Source organism: Myotis myotis, unplaced genomic scaffold (genome assembly GCF_014108235.1).
Source record: "Myotis myotis isolate mMyoMyo1 unplaced genomic scaffold, mMyoMyo1.p scaffold_m19_p_6, whole genome shotgun sequence".
Classification (NCBI taxonomy): domain Eukaryota; kingdom Metazoa; phylum Chordata; class Mammalia; order Chiroptera; family Vespertilionidae; genus Myotis; species Myotis myotis.
The window spans coordinates 82,554-95,306 of record NW_023416368.1 but is presented as its reverse complement, the minus strand read 5'-3'; the positions used below and the strand labels follow the sequence as shown (position 1 = coordinate 95,306).

Sequence of the window (12,753 nt, the reverse complement as noted above, 5' to 3'; positions counted from 1 at the left end):
AACAAGATGAGAACAGCAGTGGCTCCTGAAACACTTAGGGGCCCGATGCTGCCCCACAGGACGTCCCCATTTCCACGGAACAGCTGGGGCCACTGGGTTTAACTCTCCCCCCCCCCCCCCGCCCCAGCCAGTCAGAGGCAGCCCACCGCTCTTCCCACGGCTGGGGACCCTGGCCTCTCTTAATAACAAAATGTTATGCAAACCTGGCCGGCTTAATCCCTCTTGCTCTGGAAGGAAATCCACACACATTGCTGCTCCCCACAGAGCAAACAAGTAATCTATATACATAAAAGGCTAAGTGTCTGTCCGACCGGTAGCTATGATGCACACTGACCACCAGGGGGCAGACATTCAACACAGGAGCTGCCATGATGCCCACTGGCCATTTAAAAACAAACGGCACCACAGACCTGGTGCCAACAAACCAACACTCAGCTTCCCCCAAGTGGGACACAGGCCCCACCACCACCCCAGGGCGACACCTCACCAAATCGCAGCCGACACTGCCAAGACCCCATGGTACAAAATGCAGCCCCCAGCCCAGCCCAGCCTGGAAGGGGTCACTGTGGGTGCTGGATAATGACGTCACGTAGTAATGCCTGGCTTCCTCTCCTTAGCAACTAGCCTCCTTGCAGTTTCTTCAGCTCAGGAACCCGACTTGCTTTGTAGCCAGGTGCAGACATTTCACACTGTAACCAAATGTCTGTGAAGCGTTTTCCCGTGTCTCATCTCATTTGATCCTCACAGAAATCCTGGAGTAGGCAGATAGGAGACTCAGTGGAATCCTATTTTCCTTTCATTAGCCAGGAAACAGAGATGTAGAAAGATTAGAAACTTGACCCGACTGAACAGAAGAAAGAAATGGTGGACCTTGAAAATGACTTCAGCTTTTCTCACTGCGCAGAATATAGTCAGACACGGCTGCAGTTAAATATTTTATCCTTGGTTCTCCCTGCGTGATCTACAATAATAACCTGCTTCGTGTTGATATTTCCTGCTGTGTTGCTGACAATTACCTGAAAGAGAAGTTGGGGTGCTTCACTGGACTGGAAAAAGTTTAGCTGCATCAGAAAGCAGGTCTAATGAAGCAAGTTTATTTGATACTAAGGGCCCAGTGCATGAATTTGTGCACAGGTAGGATCGGGCCAGCCCGCCCTGATGGGGCCCATTGGGCCAGGCCGGAGGGGGAAGGGGCTGAGGGTGGTTGGCCAGCTGACCCCAGCCCCAATCGGGGTGCTGGGGGCTGATCGGGGGCCAGGCCGGCGGTGGGGGGGGGGAGGATGATTGGGGCCCAGATCAGGCTGGTTGGCTGCTGCAGTGTGCGTCATAGCCACTGGTTGTTCCGCCGTTCCAGTCGCTGGGCCATATATACGTGTGTTCGTGTATACACACACACACACACACACACACACACACACACAAAAGGCTAAGTTGACTCGCGCATGTGCAATACATATAAAGCTCGAGCTGGAGCTAATCGCATGCGTGTGTTTTGATCTGTCATTGTCGATCGTGAATTTGGTTGACACTTCTGTTATAGAGAAAGGGCGAATAATGATATTAAAATATTTCTTCTAATTAATTTCCTTTCAATGTGCACAAATCTGTGCACCGGGCCACTAGTTAGAAATTGAAAAGCTTTCGGCTCCAATAAGGACTCCAGAAACACCGCCATCACCCGGTCCTGGGCACCACCTTTCTCTCCTCTGGGGGCTGTGCCTTCCCACGGCATCCACCTCTCACGTGGCCATGCTAGGGCCATGAGGAAAGACATTTCAAATTCTGCTCTGAAATCTGGTGTTGTCTCCCTACAAAACCCACACCTCATTGCCCGGTGTCCTGGCAAAGGCCTGCTGGGGAGAGGTGGGTGCGCAGGAGTCTGTGCCCAGATGGGCAGCCCGCTCTCCCTGGCAGGGTGGGCCCCGGGAGGTGGCTGGCCCGAGGGCCACAGCAGCGGAGCTGGGCACAGACCGGCCATGAGGAGGAGGGGGTGGGTTTGGGGTTTCTGCTCATAGACAGACCGAGGTTGGCGACTTGAGGCGACCTTGTCACAGGAGAGCAGAGGCCAATGTGAGGAGGCACCAGGTGTGCAGGCAAAGGCCTTGGGCGGAGCTGCCAGGGGCCTCACCTGGTTGGGCTCCAGGGGCCCCGGTGGACAGCAACCTCAGCCCTGGGGAGGGACCCAAGAAGGGTCCCACGGGCGGCAAGCTAGGCACATCCCATGGCCAGGCCTCAGAAGTCGCTCTCACTGACCACGTCCCTCATCATTTGCCACCTGCTCTCCATCTCCCCAGCCTCCACCCAGTCGCCAGCACGCAGGGCACCCGGGCATCCAGGCCAGCTCTTCCACACCCACCCACGGCCACTCCCTCGCGGTGCCCCTGTGCGCGCCCTGCTCTCCAGTCTTCCGGCCGCGACCCTTCGTCCAGCTCAGTCATTCCTAACCCTCAAGCCACATCCCCAACCGAGTGTAACATGTTGGTAATTAACATTGATTGATGGTCATCAACAACACGCATCGTTAATGGTACGTTAATATGCGTTCATAGGTCTCCATGATGCTTTGCAATTCATGGTTCATCGGCACCGAGACGCCCGTGACCACTAACCCACCTGGACCCGCCAGTGCTGCCGACTTCAGGCCACCACCCCATGCCTTCGGGAGGCGGAGCTGAAATCGCTGCCGGCCGGCCCGGCGCCCACTTTTCTGGAAGATGGCTCACTGTGGTTCTGAGAACTTTGTACTTAAAGGGAACTGAGAGCACTGCTGGGTGGAAACCAGCTCCTCCCTGGGATCCGAGGAACAACTGGAACATACACCCGCTGGGTTCGGGGCCACAGCTGCCGTCTGCGCTAAATGGAGCGAGCAGGTGCGGGGCGGGGACGCCGCGTCAGCGCCAGGGCTGTTGTTCTTTTTTTGTTGTTGTTTTAAATATCTATTGCATTGATTTCAGAGAGGAAAGGAGAGGGAGAGACAGAAACATCGATGAGAGAATCATGGATCGGCTGCCTCCTGCACGCCCCCCATGGGGATCGAGCCCGCACCCTGGCATGAGCCCTGACCAGGAATGGAGCTGTGACCTCCTGGTTCACAGATCAGTGCTCAACCCCTAAGCCTCGCTGGCCGGGCTGGACATTTGTTCTTGACCTTGGACCAGAGGCTGGAGGAGCGCTGAGGGGGCTCCGCTAGTTGCTGCTTTCTCCATGTTCGGCTTGTGGATGACCTATGGCCCCTCAGCGCTGGGTCTGGGGGGTCTGGCTCATTGGGCATTTTCCGTTCTCTGCTTCTAGGCCCCAGACACTGGGACTCACGACCGCCTTGCACTGGGGAGGAGGCGCCCTGTGCCTTCCTGGTGCTGGGAGGAGGCAGGGCAACCATGCCCCTGGCACCCAGGGCAGCAGCTGAGGGCCCCAGACACAGCCTTTGCTCATCCAGCCAGTCAGCCCTGGACTCCGCTGCCTCCACGAGGGACCAGGGCAGGGGAGGGGGGGCGCCTGTTCTCCTTGGTTCAGGGACCAGCGAGGGTTTGTCCTGACCCGTTGGCATTTCCGGCAAGAGGCTGCTCGAGTCCTCTCCGGCCACGTGGCTTCTCCTTTGTAAGTCATCCCAAGAGCAGAGCCATTAACTGTGGCCATGACCATGCAGGGCGGCGATTTCATTCGTGCTGACGAGAGGTGCCGCACGCCCAAGCCTAAGTTGAACAGAGGAGATGACGTCTTGAGCCTTTGAAGGCGGCCACCCTGCCGGGAGCCTGGAGCCTGGCCACGAACACAGCCCTACTGGCCACACACGCTCATGAAGCGGTCAGTGGCTCTCAGCTGGCGACTTTGGGGACCATCCAGTGAGAAAGCATCTCGAACGTCACAGGAATCACGCCGGGTCCAGGTGTAATAATGTGAACAATGAATGATTAAAGTGACTGCCCGGGGTCGATGGCTGAGGGCAGACTCCTGAGTGGAGCACAGGGATGTCCTAGCCTCAGGCCAGCCTCTGCGGCCCCCCCCCCCCGCCCGAGGCCTCAGTTTCCCTACCTGAAGGGTGGCAGCCAGAAGGCTGGGTTTCTGGCTCTTTAAACTGAGGGTCTTTTTTTATGCCCTCACTGCGGTGCCTGGGACTTCTGTCTTCCTTTCCTTCCATTTCATACCCCCCCCCCGCAGCTGCCCCGGGCTCTGGAGCCCTGCCCTCGGCACCAAGTGTGTCCAGTGAGGGCTGGGAGGCGTCTGCTCTCTGAGGGGAGGTGGCCCAGGCTCTGTACCCTCACAGCCCTGTCCCTGACCGTGACCCTGACCCTGACCCTGCATTTGCCCTAGACAAGGTGGGGGTGGGGTGGGGGTGGGGCATGGAAGCCCAGATGCGAGCACCAGTTAATATTTTACAGGCTTGTTACGCTCACCATATTATTAGAATAAGATGCAACCTTCCTGAGAGACACGAGCCCCCTGCACAAGTGGGGAAACTGGCGGAGGGATGCGCACACGGCAGCAGCAGGAACCCCTAAAATGTTCCCATTTCCTCTAGCCTGCCCTTCCGGCTGAGTCCAGACTCCAGGAAGACCCTCCTTCCAGGTGGGGTCGTCTCCCCGACACACCTGGCCTGGGTCTATGCAGCGCTTAAAGCATCTGCTCCTGGTCCGCGTGCGTCCTTCCGTCTCCCTGGGACTCTCAGGTCAGGAGGCAGCAGAATCACTTCGAGGATGGATTCATCCTCGACTGCCCACCACCAGGACGGGCCCAAATGCAGGCGGTGCCCACGAAAGTCTGCTGAGTAGATGAAGGAGGTGGGAAGACACCGGACGTCTCCCCAGCAGCCACACTCCTCTCAGAAGGAAGGGCCACCTGGCGGTGGCTCTCCCTGACAATCCCCGCCATTCACTGCTGCCCAGCAAGGCCCGAGCCCTGACCCTGGCGGGGCCAGCAGGGAGGCGGGGCGGCGCTGGGCACGGGAGTGGCTCTCAGGTTCCTCCAGGCAGCACACTGGGTGAGGAGACCACCGCTTGCTCCAGGGTGAGCCTCTCGTGCTGGGAGGAGCCGCCCGTCTGCCTCCCCCCAGCAAGCAGCTCAGGCCGAGCAGAGAGCCCAGAGCAGACTCTAGAGAACTTGGAGCTCACCTGCCTGTCTCAGAGGCCGCACCTAACTGCCCTGTCAGCACCAGGACAGCCCCGGGCGGCTGGCGCCCATCCAGCACCAGGACTGCTGCCCTGTGCACAGAGTGGAGACCTCACTCACAGCCCACTAGGCGGGCATCTGCCAGGGATGGTGCTCCCGCCCAGGGATCTGCCCAGCCCCCTGCGTCTCCAGCCACTGCAGACACTGGGGCCTTCCCGAGGCCCGAGATCAAAGGCTCAGACCTCCACGCGCGGCAGAAACCACTGCTGACACGCTTTCCCAGAACCAGTAACCGCTGCCCTTTCTGTCCGATTCAGCAGATCCCAAGGTGCTCAGGAAGGCTGCCTGCCAACCAGAGTGCGGGGCTGCACATGCACAATGGAGCCTAGGTTGCCCATCCATATGGAAGGGCAGAGCCCCGGCTAAGCTTGGGTGCGGCCCAACCCAGGCAGTGCTGGATGCTCCCCTGAGCCCCCACGTGGAGGAAGGGGCACAACCCTGAGGTGTCCCTTCTTTGCTGGTGGCGAGAGCTGTGCCCTCCTCAGCTGGGGAAGAGCTGAGTGCACATCCCCTCAACTGCACGTGGCCTGACACCACCTGTCCCCTCCTCCAGGCCTGTGGGCTTCAGATGGGGATGCTCCAGCCGGGGCACCGGCCCCCAGACCCCGTTGCATGCCAGTCACGTGCCCATAGCACGTGCAGCGAGGCACCTACCCACACTGGTTATCTTCTGGGCGCCCAGGTCCTGCAGCAGGGCATCGACCGCAGGGCTGTCCCTGGAGTACAGCTCGTACCGGTTGATGCCGATGTGGAACTTGAGCCAGTTGGGGTAGCTGTCCACGGCCGCCTCCCCCGTGGGTGCGAAGTCCTCGCCCTCGGGGCCGTCGTGCGGCCTATGGAGATGAAGGGACCCTAGTCAGCAGGGAGCAGATGGGGAACCTGGGGGGAGGCGGAGGGGGGGGGGTTGGCCGCTGCCGCCAAGGTTTTAACTTTGGGTCTGAACCAACGCAGCTTCTGTGCCAACGGGCCATGCCAGGTCTGTGTTTTCCTGTGGCTGCTGCTCTAACGACTAATCACATCTCTAGAGGCCGTAATTCCTACTTACCCCCGAGCCCCAGACAGCTGTAACTAAAGCAGGAGCAACCAGGAGCTCAGCGCAAGGCCCCAGCATGTCTGTCCTGGGGTCACCAAGGCCGCCAGACAGCATGACGTCAGCTTGGGGTGCAAGGGCCTTGGCTCCTGGGTGAGGGTGGGGGGGACCAAGCTCATTGTTGACCACAGACTATGTGCAAGTCTGACACGCCCAGCCTGTCAGAAACTTTCCCTGGGAACTCTGCTCTGGCTCCAGCAACCAGGGGTAAGGCTGATGCAACCGACTAAATTTAATTTTAACGAGGGCAGTCGTGGGTGGGGAGAGAGGAAGGAGGCAGGACCTGCCACCCACGAGGCTGTCCTCACACGCCTGGGGAGAGCGGATCCCACTTCCTGCTGGGCTGGGGGGAGGAAGGTGGACTTGTCCCAGGTATAATTCACCTGCATGTGGCCTTCCTGGCCCCAAGTCCCCACCACAGTGGATACGAAGGGTGGGGCTACCCCCCCGAACACTGGCTCTGGGCTCTCTCCTCTGAAGACCCCAAGCATGCATGTTGGGGCTTTCAGACTCAGCACACGGCCTAGTTTCCAAGGAGAAGGCTGTTTCGGAGAGGTCTGGGCTCCTGGCCGCCCCCGGGCTTGGGTCACCTCCCCAGGTAGCTGTTTATTCCGGCCTCACTGCTGGTTAATATTTTACTACCCTGCTCCCAGCATCCGCTCAGCTTGCTCTTTGCAGCTGAGGAGGGCCTTGGGGGGAGGGTTTAGACCAGGACAGTTTAAAGAGATGCTTCTCCCCATGAAGCTGTCACCCAGGCCGCCCCACGCGGTTGGCACTGGCACAGCGGCTGGGAGAGCCCTTCCTGGGCCCTTTGGAGCCCGCACACCCCTCGGCTAACGGGTCCTCAATGACAGGTTCGCACAGAGCAGGCTTGGCTCCCGGCACAGAGCAGGGGCACAGAGCAGGGGCAGGTCGGGCTCTCCCTCACTCCCTGGGCTCACGCTCACTCCACCCGCAGCTCATTCATTCATTCATTCATTCGTGGCCTGACCTCACTTCCCAAGCCCGGGACCAGGGCCTGGCAGGACCCTCCCTGGCTCCCCTGCCCAGAGGCCTGGGTAGCTGACCCAGGGGCAGCTCCACACCTGCCCCTCTCAGAGACGCAGCCCTTTCTGAGACAAAGGCAGCAGGGACAAGAGGCAGGGGTGGCCGGTGGTGGCCCACAAGCTCCCCTTCTGGCCGTGGGTCCCCGCACACAGTGCCAGGGGCGCGGAAGGGCCTTTTCTGGGGGGAAGGCACACGGGCGGGTTTTTATTCTCAAAGGGCGCGTGGCTGCCTGAGGGGCCGGGCCTACCGGCGTCCACCCCGGGCCCTGGACCCGCTCACCAGTTGGGGTTCTCCGCCGCCGCCTTGGGGTTGAACCTGATGTCGCTGTTCACGTTGAAGAGGACGTCGTCCTCGGTCAGCGGGGGCACGGCGACCCGGTACAGCGGATGTTCGAACAGCCGGGCCAGGAGCGAGCCGTCCCCGCTGGGGCCGGGCGGCGGCACGGGCCGCCGGAGGCCGGGGTCTCGAAGCAGCGGCCGGTGAGCGTGGCCGCGGGGTCTGGGCGCCCCGGGATCCTGGCCCCGCACGGCGCCCTCGGCCGGCTCGGCGGGCGGCAGCTTCTCCAGCGAGTGGGACGTGAGGTTGGAGGAAGGGTCGGAGCTGAAGTCCTGCAGGATGCGCAGCGTGTGCTTGTGGGGCCAGCCCGCGTCGCCGGCGGCGGAGGGCTCCCCGGGGCGGCCGCGCGCCTGGGCCCAGCCAGGCGCCGCCTCTGCCGCGGGCTGCGCGCAAGAGCAGCCGGCCTCCCCCGGGGGCCGCGCGCGCCGCTCCAGCCGGGGCAGCAGGTCCAGCGCGATGTGCAGCGCGCACGCCACCAGGAACACCATCAGGACGAGCACGCGGAACCGGCGCACCTGGATCATCTTCACGGCGCCTCGGAGCGCCCGCCCGCGCCCTCTAGGCTTGGCTCGGCCCGAACGAGGCGCCGCACGGATCAAGGTGCATCTGGCTTCCGGCAGCTACCAGCTCCGGGGATGCTCGCAGGCCCGCGCCACGTGGGAAGCGCCCACCGCCCAAGCGCGCGCCGGCCGGGCCATCTCGGGTCGGTCCCTCTCGCGTCTCCGGAGCGGCCGCGCCCTCGGCGACCGGGCCCAAGGGTCCTCGTCCGCGGAGCTGGGGCCCAGTCGAGTGACCGGCTCTGGGCCGACCGCGCTCATCTGGCGCGCAGGGGGCCCATGCGGCGCCCCATTCCTGCCCGGGGCGCGCGGTCTGGGGATGGCGGTGGCGACTCGGCGCAATCCGATCCGGCTCCGGGGCCGCGCCGGGCGCCGGGCCGGGCGGTGGAGAAAGGGCGGCTCTTTGGGGCAGGGCTGGGCCCTCTCGCGCTGCGGCCCGGAGGCGGGGATCCGGAGGGGAGCGAGGGCGCAGGGCCGCGGGGACCGATGGGGAGGCGGAGTGGGCGGGGGGCACACCGAGCGGCGGGCGATCCCCGGCAGGTGCAGCGCCGACCCGAGCGCAGTGCCCACGGCGGAGCCTCGCGATGCCCGCACCCGGGCGGGCAGATATCCGAACGCCGCGGAGCCGCCCCCCGCGTCAGCGCCCGCAGATTGGCGGAGCCGCGGCCCCGCGAGTCACTGCCGCCCGGCCGATCGGCTCCCTCTCCTTTCTCCACCCCTCGGCCGCGCCCCGCGATGCCTCTGCAGCTCCGGGCCCGCAAGGAGAGGGCGCCTTCCCGCCGTGTTCGCGGAGAGGACGGCGCCGCTCGGGAGAGGACGGAAGGCGGAGCGCGGGCCTGGCTCCTGCCGCGGGAGCGGGTCCCCTCGCCGCGCGCTGTCCCCACGGGCCCTCCGGTCGGTTCGCTGCGCCCCGGACCAGTGCCCGCCCCCGAGCCCTGCCGCTAGCTCAGCTCCTCGCCTCCTCCCGGCGCCGAGGGCCAGACCCGGCCAAGTCCCTCCCCGGAGCCGCTGGGCGTCTGCGCCGCCAGACGGCGACCTTGCGCCCCCCGCCCCCGCCGCGGCAAAGGGAAGGGGAGGGGTGACGGGCCGTCGCCGGAAAGAACGGAGGAGCGCGGAGCGCGGTTTTTGACCCAAATCCGGAGCGGAGGCTGGACTGGCGGGGGAACCTCCAGCCCCGGGGAGCCTCCAGCCCCACCCTCCCTCTGGCCCCACTCTCCCTGGGCCCCACTCTCCCTCTGGGGACGCGCCTGCGACTTCACTCTGGCAGCGCCAGAGCCAGAGCCCAAGCGGGTGTCACAGCACAGAGGGGTGCCCGGTGTGTGCTGCTCAGAGGAGCAGTGTGTGTGTGTGAGTGTGAGTGTGTGTGTCTGTCTCACCCTCATTTGCCTCCCAGAAGCACGAATTGGACACACACACCCAGGGCCCGATACTGCCATTTGTGGCCTCCCCCGGGCCCACACAGCCTCTGGACCCGCAGTCCCACAGGGAGTGTGACTGAATGTCACCCCAAAGTCACAGGGAGGAAGGTAGGAGCCTGGCCAGTGTGTAAAGCAGGTGGGTAATGCCTGGCACAGCCTCTCCCGCCAGAGGAGAGGGGACGGGGGCCAGGTACCCCCATTCCTCACTGTGCTCCTGGAACCCCACTACCTGCACGGACCTCAGCTTTCCCTCGTGGGTTCGGAGTGCATTGTCCCTGCCACTAGCCTTGACTCTCACAACTGCCAGTGCCTGAGGTCAGCAGGGCCCACTGGACGCTGAGCGAAGGGGGTCCCTGCTCACCTGGGGAATGAGAGGGCTGGACTGGGGTAGGTTGGGGTGGGGGAGAGATGGACTTGACCAGGAGGTGGATACAGTTTCTTCGTTGGAGCTGAGTCCCCCTCCCGCTCACTGGTAGTTCCTTTTGTGTGCACAAGAGGTAACCGTCCACCCCACCTGGGGGAGGGGAGCAAAGACAAGCCTCCTGGCACAGAGGAGCTGAGGACTGTAGTCACTCAGCCTTGGGGTTCTGTGGCCTCCACACCCTCATCAGCCCCATCATGGTCAGTGTCCTCAGAGTAGGCGTGGGGTGTGCCCATCCTGTAAACCATGGACAGCAGGTATGGCTCTCACTGGGGTTCCCTGCCATTTATTTTACACCCCATACCCCTTGGGAGCTGTGATGGTATTTGGACTCTTCCATGACCCCTGAATGGCTCCCTCGCACAGCTTCATCTCAGCTGCCCCTGGGAACCCGATTCTGTGACTTGGTGCCCTCCCTACCCACCACTCTCCTTTCCTGGCACAGCCTTGCAGTTGGAGGCTCCGTCTCCTGTTCTTTTACTTTTTAGTTTTTTTTAAATATATTTTTATTGATTTCAGAGAGGAAGTGAGAGGGGGAGAGAGAGAGAGAGAGAGAGAGAGAGAGAGAGAGAGAGAGAGAGAGAAAGAAAGAAACACATCAATGACAAGAGAGAAACATTGATTGGCTGCCTCCTGCACGCCCCTTACTGGGGATCAAACCCGCAACCTGGGCATGTTCCCTTGACCAGAATCGAACCCTGGATCCTTTAGTCTGCAGGCCTACACTCTATCCACTAAGCCAAACCAGCTAGGGCTGTCTCCTGTTCTTAAGTTCACGCACCAGGCCTTGCTTAAGCTCTGCCCTGGGTCCGTGCAGACGGGCCAAAGAAGGGACCACCAGCCCCCATCGAGCCTGGATTCAGCTGTCACCTGTTAAGGTGACACAGGTGAAAGAGACTCTGAGAACAGCACACCCACAGGAGGACAGAGAATGGAAAACCCTCGGCTGGAACCTTTATACTTTGCTCCGAGGAGTAATTCGATTTGATTCAATGGATCCATCCGTGGAAATTACAAAAAACAAACAGCCCTAGCCAGTTTGGCTCACTGGATAGAGCTTCGACCTGGGCACTGAAGGGTCCCCAGGTTCGATTCCAGTCAAGGGCATGTACCTTGGTTGCAGGCACATCCCCAGTAGGGGGTGTGTAGGAGGCAGCTGATCGATGCTTTTCTCTCATCAATATTTCTAACTCTCTATCCCTCTCCCTTCCTCTCTGTAAAAAATCAATAAAATATATTTTTTAAAAACACACACAGATGCACACAAATGCACACAGACAATGCACAGACACACATAGATACACTGACATATGTACATGTGCAAACACAGACACTTGCACATGTATAGATGCGCGCGCGCGCACACACACACACACACACACACACACACACACACACACCAGAAACTCCCTCAGGCCTCTGCCTCGTTGTCGGGCAGAGGCTGGGCTGGGCCCGGCTGGACTCGCTCAGAGGGCCACTGGGGGGCTAACAGGCATGCTCACTGAAGACCAGGGAACAATTCTGGGGCTTTTCCTCCCAAAGCTAGCATCCCAACGCCAATGTGTAATCCGTCAGGTGGCGACAGGAGTTGTGTGGAAAACTGGGCAGCCGGGAGGGACTCGGACATCCTGGGGGTCGCGAGGCCCCTGAGAGAGTAACTCTGGAACAGAAGCTTGAACATGAGGGAACAGGAACGCTGAGGTCTGTGGGATGCTGTTCTGAGCACTGGCACCAAAAATGCTCAGACCCTGGGTGGGGCCCAGAAGAACATGAGGGCCTTGAGGTTGGTGTTGATGGGGAGGAAGGGGCTGGGACATTCCAAAGGGGGGGCGTGCAGCACACCCCGTGCACTGGTGAGCCTCCTTCCTCTGAAACACCCCCACCTGCCTCTCCCCACGCACCCCATCCTGCCGGGCATAGAGGGGGACCTGCCCACCCACTCAGGGCCTGGTGCCCACACCTCTCAGATTCTGCAGTGTTTCCCTCAGGATTACTCATCTGACTCCTGGGCTGGTGACCACAGGCTATTCCGGGAGCCGAGTGGGCAGCTGGGCTGCCAGGCGGGCTTGTGCTCCGGGCAGCAGGGGGAGGAGGGTTGTGGTCTTCGCTGGGGCCTGTGGCTCAGCCTGGTCTGGTGGCCCAGAGAACGTGGTAGGATTTGTGGCCTTCCCCCTTGCCTGGGACGTGGACCACAGCAGGGGGCCGATGGTAATGGGCCTGGGCAGCAGGATTTACACGGGATGGAACATAAAACCAGAGTCCTCTGTGCTGGGTTTGAGAGATGCGGGCCTGTGGGGAGAGGGGCACTGTTCTGGGGACAAAGGTGGCCTCATCCCTGAGCCACCTGCACTGACCCTCAAGCATGTCCATCTCCTTGCTGGTCCTTGGCCCTTTCATTCCACAGCCTCAGCCACAGTGGGAGGGGGCGGGTGTCTTCGGAAAATAGAACCTCTTTGTTCTCATTTAAGACGACAGATCAAGAAACCCCAAAACAAGTGAATCTACGCTAATAAAAGACAAACATGCAAATTGACCGTACCTTCACTATATCTTAAGCTACGCCCACCAGCCAATCAGAGCAACTGTATGCAAATTAACCCAACCAAGATGGCAGCCAGCAGCCACGGAGCTGGAGCAAGCAGGAGGCTTGGTTGCCCCAATGATGGAGGAAGCCAAGCTTCCCGCCTGCCGCACCAGGTCTGAGCTCCATTCAAAGCA

The 12,753-nt window shown here is 61.4% G+C and overlaps 1 protein-coding gene across 1 annotated transcript in view; it reads right to left on the bottom strand.

Annotated features, from left to right (window-relative positions):
- Nucleotides 1-9,098, bottom strand: part of FAM20C (FAM20C golgi associated secretory pathway kinase) — a 34,623-nt gene extending 25,525 nt beyond the window's left edge. The window contains exons 1-2 of the mRNA XM_036314136.1: nt 7,583-9,098; nt 5,821-5,999 (exon numbers count right to left, since the gene is read on the bottom strand). Coding sequence (XP_036170029.1) covers nt 5,821-5,999; nt 7,583-8,163 — 760 coding nt within the window. The 5' untranslated portion in view covers nt 8,164-9,098. The remainder of the gene's footprint in view (nt 1-5,820; nt 6,000-7,582) is intronic.
- Nucleotides 9,099-12,753: the final 3,655 nt, after the last annotated feature.